Raw genomic sequence first — 23,496 nt, forward strand, 5'->3', positions numbered from 1 at the left:
TGTTGAGTCTGCCAATAAGAATGTTGTGATTGACGGAGTCGAAAGCCTTAGCCAGGTCGATGAATACGGCAGCACAGTAATGTCTCTTATCGATGGCGGTTATGATATCGTTTAGGACCTTGAGCATGGTTGAGGTGCACCCATGACCAGCTCTGAAACCAGATTGCATAGCGGAGAAGGTACGGTGGGATTCGAAATGGTCGGTAATCTGTTTGTTCACTTGGCTTTCGAAGACCTTAGAAAGGCAGGGTAGATGTAGGTCTGTAGCAGTTTGGGTCTAGAGTGTCTCCCCCTTTGAAGAGGGGGATGACCGCGGCAGCTTTCCAATCTTTGGGGATCTCAGACGATACGAAAGAGAGGTTGAACAGGCTAGTAATAGGGGTTGCAACAATTTCGGCAGATCATTTTAGAAAGAGAGGGTCCAGATTGTCTGGCCCGGCTGAATTGTAGGGGTCCAGATTTTGCAGCTCTTTCAGAACATCAGCTATCTGGATTTGGTTGAAGGAGAAATCGGGGAGGCTTGGGCGAGTTTCTGTGGAAGGTGCAGGGCTGTTGATCGGGGTAGGGATAGCCAGGTGGAAAGCATGGACAGCCGTAGAAATAAGGCTTATTGAAATTCTCAATTATAGTGGATTTATCAGTGGCGACAGTGCTTCCTAGCCTCAGTGCAGTGGGCAGCTGGGAGGAGGTGCTCTTATTCTCCATGGACTTTACAGTGTCCCTGAACCTTTTTGAGTTTGTGCTACAGGATGCACATTTGTGCTTGAAAAAGCTAGCCTTAGCTTTCCTAACTACCTGTGTATATTTGTTCCTAACTTTCCTGAAAGTTGCATATCACGGGGGCTATTCAATGCTAATGCAGAACGCCACAGGATGTTTTTGTGCTGGTCAAGGGCAGTCAGGTCTCGAGAGAACCAAGGGCTATACATGTTCCTAGTTCTACATTGTTTTAGAATGGGGCTTGCTTATTTACGATGGTGAGGAAGGCACTTTTAATGAATAACCAGGCATCCTCTACTGACGGGATGAGGTCAATATCCTTCCAGGATACCCGGGCCAGGTTGATTAGAAAGGCCTTCTCGCTGAAGTGTTTTAGGGAGCGTTTGACAGTGATGAGGGGTGGTCGTTTGACCGCAGACCCATTACGGATGCAGGCAATGAGGTAGTGATCACTGAGATCTTGGTTGAAAACAGCAGATGTGTATTTGGAGGGCAAGTTGGTTAGGATGATATCTATGAGGGTGCCCGTGTTTACAGATTTGGGGTTGGACCTGGTGGGTTTATTAATAATTTGTGTGAAGTTGAGGGCATCAAGCTTAGATTGTAGGATGGCCGGGGTGTTAAGCATGTCACAGTTTAGGTCACCTAGCAGCACGAGCTCTGAAGATAGATGGGGGGCAATCAATTCACATATGGTGTCCAGGGCACAGCCGGGTGCAGCGGGTGGTCTATAGCAAGCAGCAACGGTGAGAGACTTGTTTCTGGAAAGGTGGATTTTTACCAAAAGACCAGCAGGCATATGCTAATAATGGTTGCTTGACGCTCCATTGCTGGTGAACTTGCAAACAGTTAACATGTTTGATTACGAAACAATTTTTGAAGCTGCGTATTTATGGCAATCCTCTCTCCCTACAATTTAAAGTTTGCACTGCATCCGATTCTTCTATAGATGTACGCTAGCTCACCTGACCTGTGTTGATTTGACAGTTTGCTGGTCCAACCAGACGGCAGAGTGCATTTTCACTAGCAAATTTCTTTCACGTTTTTTTGTTGCAAGGACCGATGTTGCGGCTACTGTCTCTAGCTGCGTGTAAAGTAATCCCCAGACTCTGATGTAACGTTATAAAACATGGCCATACCATTTCAAGTCATGTGACTCAAGTCCAAAATGTGCCTCTCATGTGTTCCCACACTGTTTTACCCCGTTCTCAAACTGTTCCCTACTGTAGTGTAGGCTAGTGTTTTGGCAGTTCAAGTCGAGCATAGTAAATCTGAGCCCATCGCCAGTCACACCCTGTAGATTAACTGCTGTCTACGCTCAGAGAACTGCACAGTTGCTAAATTTAGCTGACACATTTGATTAAAAATAGTTTGCAGACCAATCCAAAGCGTGTTATTTTTGGATCCTTTCTTTTTTAACAAATTATCTGACAAATGGATCAAACATGGTAGTTTTTCCAGTGTAAAATAATTCAGTGTGTAAGATAACTCCCCAGTTATTCACCAGTACCTTTTTTAATAAGAGTCCCTCCAGGCTAAATCATAAAGGCAGCAGGCTCGTTAAAAATCATCCTGGGTTTTGGGAAAGCTCAGGAAAGGAGGACTTGGCTGTACGTTTTGGGATAGAGAAAGGTCTGGTTCTGGTATGTAGTGTTGGCTTCCTGTATGCTATGCCAGGGCAGTGAGTGTTTATGGAGGTAGAGTGATTTGTGAGGGAGTCCTGCTTGTGTCTGTTAGTCCAAAATGGCACCCGTCCCTATTCCCTTTAAAGTGTACTACTTTTGACCAGGGCCTATAGGGCTCTGGTCAATAGTAGTGCACTATATATGGTAACGGCATGCTATTTGGGATGTACAGTATGACATTGGAGGACTGATTGGGCAGACATAATGAGTGTCTGACTGAATGCCCACGCCTGCTTTAACTTTCATGGAAGGAAAATCATATTAGAGGTCGACCGATTAATCGGAATGGCCGATTAATTAGGGCACATTTCAAGTTTTCATAACAATCGGTAATTGGTATTTTTGGCCACCGATTTGCCGATTTTTATTTATTTATTTATTTATTATTATTATTATTTATTTTTTTAAATATATATTTTTATACACCTTTATTTAATATTGCCTGCTAACATGAAATTGTGTCACTGCTCTTGCGTTCGTTGCCTGGCTCATTGCGAACTAATTTGCCAGAATTTTACATAATTATGACATACCATTGAAGGTTGTGCAATGTAACAGGAATATTTAGACTTAGGGATGCCACCCGTTAGATAAAATACGGACCGGTTCCGTATTTCACTGAAAGAAAAAAACCTTTTGTTTTCGAGATGATGGTTTCCGGATTCGACCATATTAATGACCTAAGGCTCGTATTTCTGTGTGTTTATTATGTTATAATTAAGTGATTTGATTTGATAGAGCAGTCTGTCTGAGCGGTGGTAGGCACCAGCATGCTCGTAAGCATTCATTCAAACAGCACTTTCGTGCGTTTTGCCAGCAGTTCTTCGCAATGCATTGCGCTGTTCATGACTTCAAGCCTGTCAACTCCCAAGATTAGGCTGGTGTAACCGATGTGAAATGGCTAGCTAGTTAGCGGGTGCACGCTAATAGCGTTTCAAACGTCACTCGCTCTGAGACTTGGAGTAGTTGTTCCCCTTGCTCTATATGGGTAACGCTGCTTCGAGGGTGGCTGTTGTCGATGTGTTCCTGGTTCGAGCCCAGGTAGGAGCGAGGAGAGGGACGGAAGCTATACTGTTACACTGGCCATACTAAAGTGCCTAAAAGAACATCCAATAGTTAAAGGTAGATGACATACAAATTGTATAGAGAGAAATAGTCCTATAATTCCTATAGTAACTACAACCTAAAACTTCTTACCTGGGAATATTGAAGACTCATGTTAAAAGGAACCACCAGCTTTCATATGTTCCCATGTTCTGAGCAAGGCACTTAAACGTTAGCTTCTATATGGCACATATTGCACTTTTACTTTCTTCTCCAACACTTTGTTTTTGCATTATTTAAACCAAATTGAACATGTTTCATTATTTATTTGAGGCTAAATTGATTTTATTGATGTATTATATTAAGTTAAAATAAGTGTTCATTCAGTATTGTTGTAATTGTCATTATTACAATTTAAAATTTTTTAAAATCGTCCGATTAATCGGTATCGGGGGTTTTGGCCCCCAATAATCGGTATCGGCGTCGAAAAAAACATAATCGGTCGACCACTAAATCATATCCCTCTTTTGAGGAATGAAGACCTTCAAGGGTAGGTAGCATAAACATAACCACATGTAATATACACTGCTCAAAAAAATAAAGGGAACACTTAAACAACACATCCTAGATCTGAATGAAAGAAATAATCTTATTAAATACTTTTTTCTTTACATAGTTGAATGTGCTGACAACAAAATCACACAAAAATAATCAATGGATATCCAATTTATCAACCAATGGAGGTCTGGATTTTGAGTCACACTCAAAATTAAAGTGGAAAACCACACTACAGACTGATCCAACTTTGATGTAATGTCCTTAAAAAATGTCAAAATGAGGCTCAGTAGTGTGTGTGGCCTCCACGTGCCTGTATGACCTACCTACAACGCCTGGGCATGCTCCTGATGAGGTGGCAGATGGTCTCCTGAGGGATCTCCTCCCAGACCTGGACTAAAGCATCCGCCAACTCCTGGACAGTCTGTGGTGCAATGTGGCGTTGGTGGATGGAGCGAGACATGATGTCCCAGACGTGCTCAATTGGATTCAGGTCTGGGGAACAGGCGGGCCAGTCCATAGCATCAATGCCTTCCTCTTGCAGGAACTGCTGACACACTCCAGCCACATGAGGTCTAGCATTGTCTTGCATTAGGAGGAACCCAGGGCCAACCGTACCAGCATATGGTCTCACAAGGGGTCTGAGGATCTCATCTCGGTACCTAATGGCAGTCAGGCTACCTCTGGCGAGCACATGGAGGGCTGTGCGGCCCCCCAAAGAAATGCCACCCCACACCATGACTGACCCACCGCCAAACCGGTCATGCTGGAGGATGTTGCAGGCAGCAAAACGTTCTCCACAGCGTCTCCAGGCTCTGTCACGTCTGTCACGTGCTCAGTGTGAACCTGCTTTCATCTGTGAAGAGCACAGGGCGCCAGTGGCGAATTTGCCAAACGTCTTGCACGGTGTTGGGCTGTAAGCACAACCCCCACCTGTGGACGTCGGGCCCTCATACCACCCTCATGGAGTCTGTTTCTGACCGTTTGAGCAGACACATGCACATTTGTGGCCTGCTGGAGGTCATTTTGCAGGACTCTGGCAGTGCTTCTCCTGCTCCTCCTTGCACAAAGGCAGAGGTAGCGGTCCTGCTGCTGGGTTGTTGCCCTCCTACGGCCTCCTCCACGTCTCCTGATGTACTGGCCTGTCTCCTGGTAGCGCCTCCATGTTCTGGATACTACGCTGACAGACACAGCAAACCTTCTTGCCACAGCTCGCATTGATGTGCCATCCTGGATGAGCTGCACTACCTGAGCCACTTGTGTGGGTTGTAGACTCCGTCTCATGCTACCACTAGAGTGAAAGCACCTCCAGCATTCAAAAGTGACCAAAACATCAGCCAGGAAGCATAGGAACTGAGAAATGGTCTGTGGTCTCCACCTGCAGAACCACTCCTTTATTGGGGGTGTCTTGCTTATTGCCTATAATTTCCACCTGTTCTCTATTCCATTTGCACAACAGCATGTGAAATGTATTGTCAATCAGTGTTGCTACCTAAGTGGACAGTTTGATTTCACAGAAGTGTGATTGACTTGGAGTTACATTGTGTTGTTTAAGTGTTTAAGCGAAGGAGAGGCCTTCAGAGTGATAGGCCATTTCACCGGCCGAAGGAGAGTCAGTTAATCCAATAGCGATATATCTTGAGGTAAATCCACATTTGAATTTACCCAATTTATCTCCATCACTGCTGACACCTGCGATGTACCAGTAGGTCGGTAGGAAATAGCGGTTGTAGGTTTCACATTAACGCTTGACACAGCACCTGGTTTCAGTCATAATCTCATTCCGAATCCTGCCTTCCACTGGCTATACTAAGCAATCAAAGTCCTCCGGGGTGAAATGAGCATTGCGTACAGTAGACGTGCTCACGGATCTCATACTTCAATCCATTATTTTCAATCGGACAAACCGGTCCCACTTTGAAGCTATCGTCTCGTTTTTGGGCCACAAATGAGTTGTAACCCTGTCATTGTGGGTATTACTGCACTATGTGGGTATTACCGCACTAGCTCTGAACGACGGAAAACTAATACAACGCTCGGTCGACTACCACTACCAAACACACAGGAGAAGAGGAGATGCAGTTTTCTGCATGTATTTATATGGTTTCTTCTTTGTGGGTGTACATAGTAGCTCACAAGCGCCAACACTTGGTTAGGAATGTAATTACATGCCAGCATGGCTAGTAGCTAATGTTAGCCAGCTGGAACTTACTTGGTAGCACTATGATGTTGAGAAATAGTGCATTGTGGGTAGTTCTGAAGATATCTGGAAATAAGTTAATAAATATGTAAAAACTCTAAAACATAACTATGTTTGTAGTTATAGGTAACCACATCGGGACTACAACTAAGTCTTTGACCACACTGTTACTTTGAGTAAAAAATTGCTTCCTATCCTTTTAAAAGTGAATAAAACAGAGCCTTGTGTATGGAAACAGAGGACTGAAGCCATGTAATTCTTTTTTTTTTAAATTTCACACACCCACTGAAATATTCACATGTTTTCAAGACGATCATTGCCAAACCACTCATTTTATTAATAAATCATGTAACTGCAAGTTTAACCTAATTCGTGGTTCTTGTATTTTGTATCAAAGCTTTTGATTTTTGAGGTTAAGACCATTTAGCAGTGGGCAAATCTCTAGCTCACCTGTGTACATCTCAGTTGAAGTGTCTTTTACATCCCAAATGGCACCCTATTCCCTTTAAAGGGGCACTACTTGTGACCACGGCCCCATAGGTCCCATTTGGGACATAGCCCACATCAGTCTAACTGAGGATTTAGGGAGCTCCGAATGGGATTCAGAACATGGTACAATGACACAACATTGAGACAGACTGCTGCATATTCTCTCTCACACTCTGGGGACTGTGCTAGTGAGGTCATGGGGAAGGACTTAATGGTTTCCCTTTTTCAGCACTCTGGATCCGTCAGTGCTCTGATTGCACTCCATCCACTCTTAGAGCCGCCCCCCCAGGGATGATGTCATAATTAATCGCCCTCGGTAGGAAAGTGTGTAGTCGCAGGTGCTCGTGAGCATCTGTCTGACTGACACACCCACAGGGAATCGTGAATGAGGGAATTTTTTTCCCCTCAGCATGTTAGGATGACTTGCTAATGCCTTTATGGTCATGTTATGGTTGAAGTGGTCTGTGAGGTTTTCAGATTTAGTTTCAGGTTATGTTATAGCCTTATTCTAAAATTGATTTAAAAAAAACTATGACAAAGCTAAAACAGGTTTTTAGAAATGTTTGCAAATGTATTAAAAATAAAAAACATAAATACACTCTAGAGTGGCGCAGCGGTCTAAGGCACTGCATCTCAGTGCTTGAGGCGTCACTACAGACATCCTGGTTCGATTCCAGGCTGTATCACAACCAGCTGTGATTGGGAGACCCATAGGGCGGCGCACAATTGGCCCAGGGTCATCCGGATTTGGCCAGTGTAGGCCGTCATTGTTAATAAGAATTTGTTCTTAACTGACTTGCCTAGTTAAATAAAGGTTACACATTTACATAAGTATTCAGACCCTTTGCTAACTGAGCAATCGGTGGAGAAGGGCCTTGGTCAGGTAGATGACCAAGAACCCAAAGGTCACTCTGACAGAGCTCCAGAGTTCCTCTGTGGAGATGGGAGAACCTTCCAGAAGGTCAACCATCTCTGCAGCACTCCACCAATCAGGCCTTTATGGTAGAGTTGCCAGATGGAAGCCACTCCTCAGTAAAAGGCACATGACAGCCTTCTTTGAGTTTGCCAAAAGGCACCTAAAGGACTGATCATGAGAAAAAAGATTATCTGGTCTGATGAAACCAAGATTGAACTCTTTGGCCTGAATGCCAAGCATCACGTCTAGGGCTGTGGCAGTCACAAAATTTCGTCAGCAGGTGATTGTCAAGTAAATAACTGTCGGTCTCACGGTAATTGACTGTTAATTAACATAAGCACATTTAGCATCTCCTGGCTTCCACACATAGCCTACAAGCCACTGATGCTGACCTTTGGAACGTCTATATTTTTAGAAAGTGTAATAAACCCATGTAATATAGCCTACACATTCACAATAAATCCATCATTTTATTTTCGACAGGTCTAAAGAAGCATGATTTGAAGAAAATGTAGACTATTTCAGAAGAACAGAATAGCATACTCTGAGTTGTCCTTATGTTAGGACCTGATCTGGATATGCCAATGGCTGTGGGCTACACTAGTTCATTTAGCAGACAAGATTTGCTTAGAATTCCGTGGCATTATTTTATAGTATGAAGAATACAATTGAACAAAGCTGAATAAAATGGAAAGGATATATCCAAACGATTTGAGGGAGTGCGCACATGCGGCTATTCTGTGTTGAGCAGTTAACAAAAACAGGTCTTCCTATATGCTTAATTTAGAGTTATTAATTTAACTATAGTTGTTCTACAAACATTGCGCTATGTTTTGATTTTTAATACATTGTAAGGCTGCATGATGCGATTCTAATGATGATTTGAAAGAAGTCGCTTGAAAGGCTTGAGCTCTGCTTTTCTTTTTTGCTCAGGCTGTACACCCTACATCAGTCACTCATTCACAATTTTACAAGCACATGATAATGCCTAGAATTTCACGGTGGCGTCCCCTTTGTGTGGCCGTAATGCACCCTAAAAAAATCCATGCCTTTTGCGGCCAGTGGCCTGTGCCCTTCTCCCGGAGTTCTACGTGCTCCGTCACATGATCGGGTCTTACTCACAGGCTACAAGTGAAGACCGATACATCGGGGACATAACTGCATGTGTCCTTATCCAATTCCGAGGTGCATGTTGAAGATATTGGAAGTAATGTCCGCATTGACTTTTCGTCAGCCAACAAGATGAGTAGGCATAATGAACAGCAAAAGCACTAGCCTATGTCAATCTACTATCCCCCATAGTATAAAAGTAGACCTTTTCTATTCTGTGCAAGAAATAAATATTTCAAACATAGTCTAGGACAGTTGTGGGATGTGATAGATCCCAATTAACACAACCACTAGCATAAAAACTTTTTTATGCAATGTGGCTGACGCAACAGATCAGAACATTTAGCTTAAAATGTTGATAAACTATTAGGCTATTTCTTCACATTATAAGCGCAGCAATGCTTGCATTGTAGTAGACTATAAGCATTTATTTGTATTTTTATTTCACCTTTTATTTAACCAGGTAGGCCAGTTGAGAAGTTCTCATTTACAACTGCGACCTGGCCAAGATAAAGCGAAGCAGAGCGACAAAAACAACAACACAGAGTTACACATAAACAAACGTACAGTCAATAACACAATAGAAAAAATCTATATACAGTGTGTGCACATGTAGGGAGGTAAGGCAATAAATAGGCCATAGAGGTGAAATAATTACAATTTAGCTTTAAACACTGGAGTGATATATATGCATATGATGATGTGCAAGTAGAGATACTGGGGTGCAAAAGAGAGAGGCTATTATATTGTCACCCATCAGTCTATTCTTGATTTAATCTTGTCTTTACATATACTAAATAATATACTGTACCAGTCATAAGGTTGGACACACCTACCTATTCAAGGGTTTTTCTTTATTTTTACTATATTTTACATTGTCGAATAATAGCAAAGACGTCAAAACTATGAAATAACACACATGGGATCATGAGGTAACCGAAAACGTGTTAAACAAATGTAAATATATTTTATATTTGAGATTCTTCAAAGTAGCCACCCTTTGCCTTGATGACACTATATCCCATAACTGCCCAAAATTAAAGCTCTCTCTCAACCCCTGCTCGCAGACACACATGGGCTCTGGGATTTGCAACCGTTTTCCTTTTTCACTCAACTCCACACTTTTCCAAACACAAAACACACACCCCACCTTCCATCACAATACACCCACACATACCCACATACTGTGCCTTCTATGTCCTCTGTTTGCTGTGTTTTTACCCCTACCATGTTCATTCGGAGTACTTTTGTGTTCGGTGTCCTTATATTTTAAGATGTATTATTTTGCTAATTATATTTATTCTAATGCGGTCTTTTCTATTAACTTCTTATGGGCAGGTGGGACAGTAGCTTCCCACCTGGCCAACATCCGGTGAAATTGCAGAGCGCTTAATTCAAACTACAGTATTATAAATATTTAACTTTCATAAAATCACAAGTGTAATACATCAAAATAAAGCTTAACTTCTTGTTAATCCAGCCGCTGTGTCAGATTTCAAAAAGGCTTTACGGCATAAGCAAACCATGCGATTTACTGAGAACAGCGCCCCGCATACAAACACATGAAAAACATATTTCAACCAGGCAGAAAGTCAGAAATAGCGATATAAAACATGCCTTACCTTTGATCTTCTTCTGTTGGCACTCCAAAAGGTCCCTGTTACATCACAAATGGTCCTTTTGTTCGATAATGTCCTTCTTTATACAGCCAAAATGGGAGCCACCTAGAAAAACCAGAATTTCTGGCTCATTTTTCCAAAAACCAGCTTGAAACTCTAGTGGAAGCTCTATGAACTGCAATATGGAAGGACTTGGCCTTATAATAAAAGTGATGGCTATTGAAAATAGTGGTAGGCTGATTTTTTTTGGGGGGGGGATGGTTTGTCCTCGGGGTTTCGCCTGCCATATCAGTTCTGTTATTCACAGACATAATTTTAACAGTTTTAGAAACTTTAGAGTGTTTTCTATCCAAATCTACCAATTATATGCATATCCTAGCTTCTGGGCGTGAGTAACAGGCAGTTTACTTTGGGCACGCTTTTCATCCGGACGTCAAAATACTGCCCTCTACCCAAGAGAGCTTAATAAAATACTATAAATATAATTATTTTACAACATTCCCTGTCTTGAATGGTATAGTGTAGTTGTAGTTTATTTCTTTATCAATTGTTGTTGTATTTTATTGTTTTCCTATATATTCTGTTTATTACAATCCCTACCATGGATAGGATTGGGGGATCCATTATTCGACGACTCTGAGAACCTTGTAATATTTTGAATAGCGAATTTTTGTTTGTTTCTGTGATGTTTAACTTATTTTTTTTACTCTTTTTGTACATAATGTTGCCGCTACCGTCTCTTATTAAAATAACTTCTAGACATCAGGACTGCGATTACTCACCACGGACTATCAGAATCCTTTTTCTTCTTTCATGATTCTGACGAGTCCGAGAATATACGGCTCCCTTGGGAATAGGCCCCGACCCCAGTGATCTGCGTGAAGAGGAGGTGGAGAAAGAGAGGCCGGAGAGCGGGCTGCCTTTTGAGAAGTCGGAGGCGATCGAATAAACCCCCACTCCCCTTAATTCTGCTAGCAATCATGCAATCTTTGGACAATAAAATTGACGAGTTATTGGGAAGATTAAACTACCAATGGGACATTAAAAACTGTAACATCTTATGCTTCACGGAGTCGTGGCTGAACGACAACAATATCAACTTACAGCTGGCTGGTTATACGACGTACCGGCAGGATAGAACAGCGGCGTCTGGTAAGACATGGGGGTATGGTCTATGTATTTTTGTAAACATCAGTTGGTGCACGATATCCAAGGAAGTCTCGAGCTATTGCTCGCCTGAGGTAGAGTGTCTCATGATAAGCTGTAGACCACACTATCTACCTAGAAAGTTTTCATCTATATTCTTTGTAGCTGTTTATATACCACCACAGTCAGAGGCTGGCACTAAGATAGCATAGCTGTATTCACTAAGATAGCATAGCTGTATTCCGCCATAAGCAAACAAGAAAACGCTCACCCAGAAGCGGCGCTCCTAGTGGCCGGGGACTTAAATGCAGGGAAACTTAAATCAGTTTTACCAAATGTCTATCAGCATGTTAAATGTGCAACCAGAGGGGAAGAAAACTCTGGACCACCTATACTCCACACACAGAGATGCCTACAAAGCTCTCCCTCACCCTCCATTTTGCAAATCTGACCATAATTCCATCCTCCTGATTCATGCTTACAAGCAAAAATGTAAGCAGGAAGCACCTGTGACTAGATCAATAAAAAAGTAGTCAGATGAAGCAGATGCTAAGCTACAGGCCCCCGTCCCCGCAGGAGGCCTTTTGGCTTTTGGTAGGCCGTCATTGTAAATAAGAATTTGTTATTAACTGACTTGCCTAGATAAATAAAGGTTAAATAAAATACAGGACTGTTTTGCTAGCACTGACTGGAATATGTTCCGGGATTCCTCGAATGGCATTGAGGAGGAGTACACCACATCTGTCATTGGCTTCATCAATAAGTGCATCGACGACGTCGTCCCCACAGTAACCATACGTACATACCTCAACCAGAATCCATGGATTACAGGCAGCATCCGCACTGAGCTAAAGGCTAGAGCTGCCGCTTTCAAGGAGCGGGACTCTAACCCGGAAGCTTATAAGAAACCCCGCTATGCCCTCCAACATACCATCAAACAGGCAAAGCGTCAATACAGGACTAAGATTGAATCGTACTACACCGGCTCTGATGCTCATCGGATGTGGCAGGGCCTGCAAACCATTACAGACTACAAAGGGAAGCACAGCCGAGAGCTGCCCAGTGACACGAGCCTACCGGACGAGCTAAACTACTTCTATGCTCACTTCGAGGCAAATAACACTGAAACATGGATGAGGGCACCAGCTGTTCTAGAAGACTGTGTGATCACGCTCTCCACAGCTGATGTAAGTCCTTTAGACAGGTCAACATTCACAAGGCTGCAGGGCCAGACAGATTACCAGGACGTGTACTGCGAGCATGCGCTGACCAACTAGCAAGTGTCTTCACTGACATGCTCAACCTCTCCCTGTCCGAGTCTGTAATACCAACATGTTTTAAGCAGACCACCATAGTGCCTGTGACCAAGAACACTGAGGTAACCTGCCTAAATGACTACCGACCCGTAGCACTCACGCCTGTAGCCATGAAGGGCTTTGAAAGGCTGGTCATGGCTCACATCAACACCATTATCCCAGAAACCCTAGACCCACTCCAATTTGCATAACACCCCAACAGATCCACAGATGATGCAGTCTCTATTGCACTCCACACTGCCCTTTCCCACCTTGACAAAAGGAACACCTATGTGAGAATCCTGTTCATTGACTACAGCTCAGCGTTCAACACTATAGTGCCCTCAAAGCTCATCAATAAGCTAAGGACCCTGGGACTAAACACCTCCCTCTGCAACTGGATCCTGGACTTTCTGATGGGTCGCCCCAAGGTGGTAAGGGTAGGTAACGACACATCCGCCACGCTGACCCTCAACACAGGGGCCCCTCAGTTGTGCATGCTCAGCCCCCTCCTGTACTCCTTGTTCACTCATGACTGCATGGCCAGGCACGACTCCAACACCATCATTAAGTTTACTGATGACACAACAGTGGTAGGCCTGATCACCGACAACAATGAGACAGCCTGTAAGGAAGAGGCCAGAGACCTGGCCGTGTGGTGCCAGGACAACAACCTATCTGTCAACGTGATCAAGACAAAGGAGATAATTGTGGACTACAGGAAAAAGAGGACCGAGCATGCCCCCATTCTCATCGACGGGGCTGCAGTGGAGCACATTGAGAGCTTCAAGTTCCTTGGTGTCCACATCACCAACAAACTAACATGGTCCAAGCACACCATGACAGTCATGAAGTGGGCACGACAAAACCTACTCCCCCTCAGGAGACTGAAAAGATTTGGCATGGGTCCTCAGATCCTCAAAAGGTTCTACAGCTGCACCATCGAGAGCGTCCTGACTGGTTGCATCACTGCCTGGTGTCATGATGTTTCCCTGTTGGGGGAGGTTTATGACCCCCCCCCCCATAAATACCTTTCCCCCTTTTTCTCTCCACTCTACAGAATGGACTCTTGGAAAGCCCTTTGTTAACATAGAGAGAGTATTGTAACATCAAAAGGTTGGGGAAAAGAACGATCTTTATGCAATCCAACCAGTTGAAAGTGTCCGTTGGTATTTAAAGAATATGATGTCAGATCAGTTGTCGTCTGAGACATTATTATTGATGATAGGATGACAAACTGTATCTTGGAAAGTCTGTACATTCTAGTTCAGATTCACATGGACTTGTTGTGCAATTTAAATAGGAAACTATTTGTGAAAAGATTAAATGTAATTTTTGTTTTTAAAATGAGAGAAATGTTTTCATTAATAAAATCTGCTCAACATTGGCCATGCCCACGTGGATAGGGATTGGTTGGAAATGATGAACAAACCCCTTTTCTACATTTCTATAAGAGTCCCGTGACCCAATTCACGGTGAACTAAGCCAATATCAGTGTGAGCTCTGGTTGCGAATGGTTGAACGACTACAACCTAACGAAATTAACATTGTGTTCCCGATGACGTGAGGACTGCTGTCCATACGTTTTAGAATGGCGAATTTCAACGTGGAGGTGACGATCGCCACCCTGGAAGGATGATTTCGACAATACAAGCCAGAATATAGCATGAGCTTATAGTATGGCACCTTGGTATGAACTTCAAACTCTTATTCACTAAAGAAGTGATACATCCTAGATGGTTCGTCCTTTCCTATGCCAGCTGTAAATGTGCGTGGCATAGGAAAGGACGAACCATCTCTTCAGAACGACAGGGTACTACAACGTATCCGTTCTATCACACGACGACGGTACAACAGGGATCTGTAGCGCTGTAAGAAATCATTATCTCACCACACTTTCAGGATCTTCGCCCTCTTTTTCTTTGGTACCAGATTTTCTCTCATAGATCTAGTCTGTATGTCAAGTGAGGCTTCTCTCAGAAACGTTCTCTTTTTTTAGTACATTAACGTCCATTTCAATCTTATTGACTGTACCTTTTAGCTTATTTGTTTCTTTCTCCATTGTCGCAGCTTTCTCATCACTCATTTCGAGGCTTGCCTTCAACTCCTTTATATCTTTACTGATGAATTCAAGTATGTCCAGTTAATCATTTATCGACTTCAACAGATCGGTTTCCACCCTTACCATTACTCTGCCATTTTTGGGTGTTGATTGTTTTGGTAGTATTGGTCGATAAATTTCTCTAGCCTTTATAATTTGTTTTGTGTTGTTATCCAGATTGAGGGTTATTACCCACACGTATGTGGAGTGCTAATATTTAGTCTGACTTAGAGATATTCAATATTACATTTTTATCTTGAGGTCAGTCCGCCAACTTACCTCCCTGATGATTCTGCTTGCTGGTATTCAGACTTACCTGATTGAGGCGCGTAATATATATTATATAAGCATATACAATTGCAGTTGGACATGTCTTAGAGTGTTGGACTGTGCCATCCCCACAGCCTCCACAATGGATAAGTCCACTCAGACAGGCGTGAATCAGACAGGTGTCTTGTACACCATGAAAAATATATATATACAGTTGAAGTCAGAAGTTTACATGCACTTGGGTTGGAGTCATTAAAACCATTTTTTCAACCACTCCGCAAATTTCTTGTTAACAAACTATAGTTTTGGCAAGTCGGTTAGGACATCTACTTTGTGCATGACACAAGTCGTTTTTTTCCAACAATTGTTTACAGACAGATTATTTCACTTATAATTCACTGTATCACAATTCCAGTGGGTCAGAAGTTTACATAACACTTAAGTTGACTGTGCCTTTAAACAGCTTGGAAAATTCCAGAAAATGATGTCATGACTTTAGAAGCTTCTGATAGGCTAATTGACATAATTTGAGTCAATTGGAGGTGTACCTGTGGATGTATTTCAAGGCCTACCTTCAAACTCAGTGCCTCTTTGCTTGACATCATGGGAAAATAAAAAGAAATCAGCCAAGACCTCAGAAAATAAATTGTAGACCTCCACATGTCTGGTTCTTCCTTGGGAGCAACTTCCAAACGCCTGAAGGTACCACGTTCATCTGTACAAACAATAGTACGCAAGTATAAACACCATGGGACCACACAGCCGTCATACCACTCAGGAAGGAGACACGTTCTGTCTCCTAGAGATGAACATACTTTGGTGCGAAAAGTGCAAATCAATCCCAGAACAACAGCAAAGGACCTTGTGAAGATGTTGGAGGAAGCACGTACAAAAGTATCTATATCCACAGTACAACGAGTCCTATATCGACAGAACTTGAAAGGCCGCTCAGCAAGGAACAAGCCACTGCTCCAAAACCGCCATAAAAAAGCCAGACTACAGTTTGCAACAGCACATGGGGACGAAGATCATACTTTTTGGAGAAATGTCCTCTTGTCTGGAACTGTTTGGCCATAATGACCATTGATATGTTCGGAGGAAAAAGGGGGAGGCTTGCAAGCCGAAGAACACCATCCCATCTGTGAAGCACAGGGGTGGCAGCATCATGTTGGGGGGGTCCTTTGCTGTGAAAAACTGAGTTTAAATGTATTTCGTTAAGGTGTAAGTAAACATCCGACTTCAATTGTATATATGTTTTTACTATTGCTCGACTAAAGAAATCTTGGTCGACCAACAGCCTATCGGCCAAACAATCGACCATTCGACTAAATGGGGTCAACCATAATTTGTTCAAACACAATTCTCCCCATCAGTTTACAAAAAAAGGCAACAAACCGATTGGCTGGCTGTAAGAGCTAGTAAAGAGTTCTTTACTATTTTTAGGTAGTGGAACTACTTTAGCTTCCTTCCACGCCTGTGGACACACAAACTCCTTTAGGCTTTGGTTAAAGACATTGTAACGTGTGCGCTGGGGGTCAGGAAGCAAGTTCAGGGAGTGCATAATTTATTAAACAAATGAACAAAACAAGAAACACGAACAACGCACAGACATGAAACAGAAACAATGACGCCAGGGGAAGGAACCAAATGGAGTGACATGTGAGTCTGATGACGCGCAGGTGCACGTAACGATGGTGACGGGTGTGCGCCATAACGAGCAGCCTGGTGACCTAGAGGCCGGAGAGAGAGCACATGTGACAGACATGGCAAATAGGGGTGGCAATACAGTCTGCTACCATTCTCAATAGTTCCCGATCTAGGTTGTAAATACCTGGTGGCTTATCATTATTGATGGATAACAACTGTTTTTATACCTCTTCACAAAAACTTGACAAAATTCAAAACGGCATACTTCTATTTCCTTATTAGATCTTCAAAACACAAATATGATGGTTCACTGTTCAATTTTGTCATTTTCTCAGTTTGTTCACTTTAAAGCTGAAATAGCATTTTAAATGATTTGGCTATGTCAAAAGGTTTTGTTATAAATGACCCATCAACTTCAATGTACGATGAAGATGAATTGAGTTTTCTGCCTATAAAGTAATTTAAAGTGCATAAAGTAATTTAAAGTCTTTTACCATAGTTTGTCAATTATCTTGTCTTAGTAATATAATTGAGTTTAATCATAAATTGTCTATATTGACAGTATGTAAACCAATCAGCTGAGCTGCCTGACTTGTTAGATACCCTTTTTGCATCATTTCTTTGAACCATACTTTGAATTTTTCAATTAATCGTCGATCCAGGGGGCTTTATTAACAGGTGCATGTTTGTCAACGATTGACAAGAATAATTTTACAAATACTCTGTGCTGCATCTGGATTCTTCTCCATATACTCCTCCAGGTGACCATCATTGACACAGGGGTGAGGGGGATGATTGCTGTTGGCCTGGTGCCTCAGTACTACAAGCTGGACCATCAGCCTGGCTGGCTCCCGCACTCACTGGCCTACCACGCTGATGATGGCAAGTATGTGTTGGGCCCCTTCTTAGCTTGAAAATATGTTTCTCCACACTCTAAAATCTCCTCTCTTTCAAACAAAGTTTTGAATATACCTCAACATTCCAGCATCAGTTTGGGATCATTTCAATGACATCGTCTAAAAGGGAATATAGAAATAGGCCCAATGTTCCTCAACATTAAAGAATAAGAGATTTATTTTGAATGTTCCACATCACCACTTTATGAACATTTGAACAAAGTTGAGATCACTACTTGGCCTTGTGATTGTGAAGCATGCAAGGCTTAACAATCAGGTCTATAATTATTAGTACCCTTGATAAAGGTGAGCAAAGAATACTGAATAAAATAAATAATGCAAATACAGAGCTATATTGTATGCTTAAAAAAATTGGGCAATTATTTTATACTAATACAATTGCTCAAAGAAAGAGCTTTTGTATAACAAGTAACACAAAAATATTTTTAAAAAGATAGGGGTCCGAATTATGAGCACACCTGGTTTCAATACTCAAGCACCCTCCCCTTGCAAGGATAACGACACTGAGCCTTTTTCTAAAATGTTTTAGGATCTTTTCAGATCCTTGATATCATTCGTCTGCTCTTATTCACTGCCCTCTTCAATTCAATCCACAGGTTTTCAGTGGGGTTTGGAGACCGAGATGGCCATTGCAAAATGTTGCTTTTATGGCTGTCCCTGACTAAAAAAAATCTCTGTCGACCTAGAGTTTTTGTTCTTTCGATCAATCGCTTGGTCTAAATGTTTAAAATCATTTTTCCATATGTAGAAAGGGGGATACATAGTCAGTTGTACAACTGAATGCCTTCAACTGAAATGTGTCTTCCGCATTGAACCCAACCACTCTGGTAGCCTAGTGTTTAGAGCGTTGGGACAGTAACCAAAAGGTTGCTGGATCGAATCCCCGAGCTGAGAAGGTACAAATCTGTTCTGCCCCTGAGCAAGGCAGTTAACTTCACTAGGGTAGGGGGCAGCATTCGGAATTTTGGATGAAAAGCGTGCCCAAATTAAACTGCCTGCTACTCAGGCCCAAAAGCTAGGATATGAATATAATTGGTAGAGTTGGATAGAAAACACTCTAACGTTTCCAAAACTGTTAAAATAATGTCTGTGAGTATAACAGAACTGATATGGCAGGCGAAAACCTGAGGAAAATCCATTCAGGAAGTACTATTATTTTGAAAGGCTGTTTTTCCATTGAAAGCCTTTCCACCATACAAAGACTTAGGACCCAGTTCACGATCTCTATGGCTTCTTCTACATGTAGCCAGTCTTTAGGCATTGTTTCAGGCTTTTACTCTGAAAAATGAGGGAGATACAGCACTTTCAATGAGTGGAGAGTGAAAATTTCCAGACATGAGTCCAGCGTGTGATCGGGAGCGCACCTTTCTTGTTTCTCATTTTCTATTGATGAAGCTTTTGTCCGGTTGAAATATTATTGATTATCTATGACAAAAACAACCTGAGGATTGATTTTAAACATTGTTTGACATGTTTCTACGAACTTTTATTGTACTTTTTTGACTTTTCGTCTGGATTGTTGAGAGCGCGCTTTGTGCCTTTGGATTACTGAACTTAACGCACCAACAAAACTGAGGTTTTTGGACATAAAGAGGGACATTATTGAACAAAACGAACATTTATTGTGTAACATGGAGTCCTGGGAGTGCCACCAGATGAAGATCATCAAAGGTCAGTGATTCATTTAATCGCCATTTCTGACTTTTGTGAGTCCTCTCCTTGGCTGGAAAATGTCTGTATGGTTTCTTGTGGCTAGGCGCTGTCCTAACATAATCGCATGGTGTGCTTTCGCCGTAAAGCTTTTTTGAAATCAGACACTGTGGTTGGATTAACAAGAAGTTTATCTTTTAAAATGGTGTATAATACTTGTATGTTTGAGGAATTTTAATTATGGGATTTCTGTTGTTTGAATTTGGCGCCCTGCAATTTCACTGGCTGTTGTCGAGGTGGGACGCTAGCATCCCAATGATACCAGAGAGGTTAACCCACTGTTCCCCGGGCGCCGAAGACGTGGATGTCGATTTAATACAGCCCCCCGCACCTCTCTGATTCAGACAGACACACCCTGTGTGTTTGAATAAAACCATTTACATTTGCACTGAGCTTGTCTGATGCTTTAAGCTCACTGTTTGATTAAATAAATTAGACACACAAATGACAGTGTAAAAAAATTACAGCGAGTGCCTGTGTGACTGGTGCACATTGTCTCGCTGTCCTCCCTACTGCAGTGAAAAGGCACCTCAGCACAGCAAGTGTTTATTGTGCTGTCCGTGTGTTGAAGCTGCAACATAATTTCAGCCGTTTAGGTACTTTGTTGTTTCTGCTTGAAAAGTTATGTTACCAAAATCCCTCATTTGTTTAGGAAAAACATTCCCCAACCCTTGCCCTCTGTACGTGAAGCATGCATGTGACCAATGGGGCCTGTCCTGTAGCCTATCATAATAACTAGTGAAGCACCGTTATTACATTTTTGGCCGTATGGAGCTAGCTAGTGTTTTATGTTTCCAAGTTTTTAACATGTTCTCAAATGCCATTGAAATGGCAGCAGTGGTATGACAACCAGCACATTCATGAGCATGAAATACGACTTTTCTCGGTACAAACTCCTCGACGGCCCACTGTGCTGTCAGCTCAGCATGCTCATGGGGCTGATATCGCTGGTCCAAATGTCAGTCGTGAAGCTAATAGCAGTGACGCTATTACTGTGTAACTCCAGTAGGGCAACATCTGAAAAATAGCGCACTTGGTAACCATTCGTTGAAAGCCAACATCACACACGACAGAGAACGGGCAATGAAGGGGCAATGAATTCCATTATCTTGGTGTTATTGGATTTCACATTTTTGAGTTGTCTTGCTAAAATGTTCTTATTCTTTCAAATGACTGCTCAACTTGTTGACTGCTTGATCCACACAGCAGACATTGTGGGCTAGGTTAGGAATGCTGTTGCATGTGTAACCACGTCAGCTTTGACATCGGTTTTGCACATAGGCGTTAAACTAGACATCAGGCCAATGGTGATGTTGGCATTTTTAGCTAATATCGGCCGGTTCCGAGATCTTCACCGATATATCGTGCATCCCTAATAATCACCTCAATAAATTGGTTATAACAAACTCCAAACACAGTAATGTCAACAGCTAAATGGATGCGGAGGATGTGACAAAGAAAGTTGAAGCTGGCAAATGTTTACTGTTTGCTCAGGAGGGAAAGGGGAAGTCAGATCTGTTGAAGACATTTGACTTAGTTGTGGAATAAGTAGGGTAGAGGAGCAAGCATTGTGTGAGTATTGTGTGTGCCAGGCAGTTGCTTTTAGATTACAATACACTTTTTTGGACCATTTGGAACAGTGTAAACAACACTAAATAAATAAGTGTACCAGAGAGTCTGTTCTAACGAAGAAAAAAATTATATATGAAGCCTTTATTACAGCAAACTGAAAACAGTTGCATTTGTGAATTGCGCTTTATTTATTGTTTATCAAATTATTGTTTTCTTGCTCAAACCGTGAGCAACTCCTGTCACTCAAACATTTCTCTCAAAACATAGGGATGTCGATTCGTACAGGACTAGTATTATCAGAGGACCTTGGAGTTTGGTTATTCTGTCTGGAATTGTTACTCTCCTGCCATGTACAAGTTACTGACATGGCAGATTCGGACAGGACTAAAATGACAGATGTGGTGTTTTGTGCTTGTGCATTGACTGCTCGACTATCGACCACACAATCAACCATTCAACTAAATTGGGTCAGCCCTAGTTGATTTTGTGGTCAATTAACTATTTCTTTGTGGATTTTGATTATTGCTTGCAGGGTTCTAGACTAACTTTTTCCACTGTTGGCACTGGTGCTAATAACGTTTTCAGTTGATGGCACCAGCACATGATTTAATCGGCAAAAAAGATCCACTCTGTGGCAATAATGACTTGACCTGTGTCCCATAATGTGCCTGCATTCCATACAGAACCAGGCTAATAATGACTAGCCATCTTTTAAATTTAAATCCGTTTTACGTCATTTCTACCAGCATGTCACATGTGAAACCAGAGGGGAAAACCCCAGAAATCCTAGACCCATGGAAGCATGCAAGGCTTAACAATCAGGTCTATAATTATTAGTACCCTTGATAAAGGTGAGCAAAGAATACTGAATAAAATAAATAATGCAAATACAGAGCTATATTGTATGCTTAAAAAAATTGGGCAATTATTTTATACTAATACAATTGCTCAAAGAAAGAGCTTTTGTATAACAAGTAACACAAAAATATTTTTAAAAAGATAGGGGTCCGAATTATGAGCACACCTGGTTTCAATACTCAAGCACCCTCCCCTTGCAAGGATAACGACACTGAGCCTTTTTCTAAAATGTTTTAGGATCTTTTCAGATCCTTGATATCATTCGTCTGCTCTTATTCACTGCCCTCTTCAATTCAATCCACAGGTTTTCAGTGGGGTTTGGAGACCGAGATGGCCATTGCAAAATGTTGCTTTTATGGCTGTCCCTGACTAAAAAAAATCTCTGTCGACCTAGAGTTTTTGTTCTTTCGATCAATCGCTTGGTCTAAATGTTTAAAATCATTTTTCCATATGTAGAAAGGGGGATACATAGTCAGTTGTACAACTGAATGCCTTCAACTGAAATGTGTCTTCCGCATTGAACCCAACCACTCTGGTAGCCTAGTGTTTAGAGCGTTGGGACAGTAACCAAAAGGTTGCTGGATCGAATCCCCGAGCTGAGAAGGTACAAATCTGTTGTTCTGTCCCTGAGCAAGGCAGTTAACTTCACTAGGGTAGGGGGCAGCATTCGGAATTTTGGATGAAAAGCGTGCCCAAATTAAACTGCCTGCTACTCAGGCCCAAAAGCTAGGATATGAATATAATTGGTAGAGTTGGATAGAAAACACTCTAACGTTTCCAAAACTGTTAAAATAATGTCTGTGAGTATAACAGAACTGATATGGCAGGCAAAAACCTGAGGAAAATCCATCCAGGAAGTACTATTATTTTGAAAGGCTGTTTTTCCATTGAAAGCCTTTCCACCATACAAAGACTTAGGACCCAGTTCACGATCTCTATGGCTTCTTCTACATGTAGCCAGTCTTTAGGCATTGTTTCAGGCTTTTACTCTGAAAAATGAGGGAGATACAGCACTTTCAATGAGTGGAGAGTGAAAATTTCCAGACATGAGTCCAGCGTGTGATCGGGAGCGCACCTTTCTTGTTTCTCATTTTCTATTGATGAAGCTTTTGTCCGGTTGAAATATTATTGATTATCTATGACAAAAACAACCTGAGGATTGATTTTAAACATTGTTTGACATGTTTCTACGAACTTTTATTGTACTTTTTTGACTTTTCGTCTGGATTGTTGAGAGCGCGCTTTGTGCCTTTGGATTACTGAACTTAACGCACCAACAAAACTGAGGTTTTTGGACATAAAGAGGGACATTATTGAACAAAACGAACATTTATTGTGTAACATGGAGTCCTGGGAGTGCCACCAGATGAAGATCATCAAAGGTCAGTGATTCATTTAATCGCCATTTCTGACTTTTGTGAGTCCTCTCCTTGGCTGGAAAATGTCTGTATGGTTTCTTGTGGCTAGGCGCTGTCCTAACATAATCGCATGGTGTGCTTTCGCCGTAAAGCTTTTTTGAAATCAGACACTGTGGTTGGATTAACAAGAAGTTTATCTTTTAAAATGGTGTATAATACTTGTATGTTTGAGGAATTTTAATTATGGGATTTCTGTTGTTTGAATTTGGCGCCCTGCAATTTCA

General features: G+C 41.9%; 1 protein-coding gene across 2 annotated transcripts in view; it reads left to right on the plus strand.

The window, feature by feature from the left end:
- The window catches only part of LOC115150477 (SPRY domain-containing protein 3-like), a 115,702-nt gene that overhangs the window by 8,183 nt on the left and 84,023 nt on the right, over nt 1-23,496 (plus strand). The window contains exon 4 of one of the 2 annotated variants that reach the window (XM_029693796.1): nt 17,559-17,683. The exons of the other annotated variant lie outside the window; for it this stretch is intronic. Coding sequence (XP_029549656.1) covers nt 17,559-17,683 — 125 coding nt within the window. The remainder of the gene's footprint in view (nt 1-17,558; nt 17,684-23,496) is intronic. 2 annotated transcript variants of the gene reach the window in all.

Source organism: Salmo trutta, chromosome 16 (assembly GCF_901001165.1).
Source record: "Salmo trutta chromosome 16, fSalTru1.1, whole genome shotgun sequence".
Taxonomy (NCBI): domain Eukaryota; kingdom Metazoa; phylum Chordata; class Actinopteri; order Salmoniformes; family Salmonidae; genus Salmo; species Salmo trutta.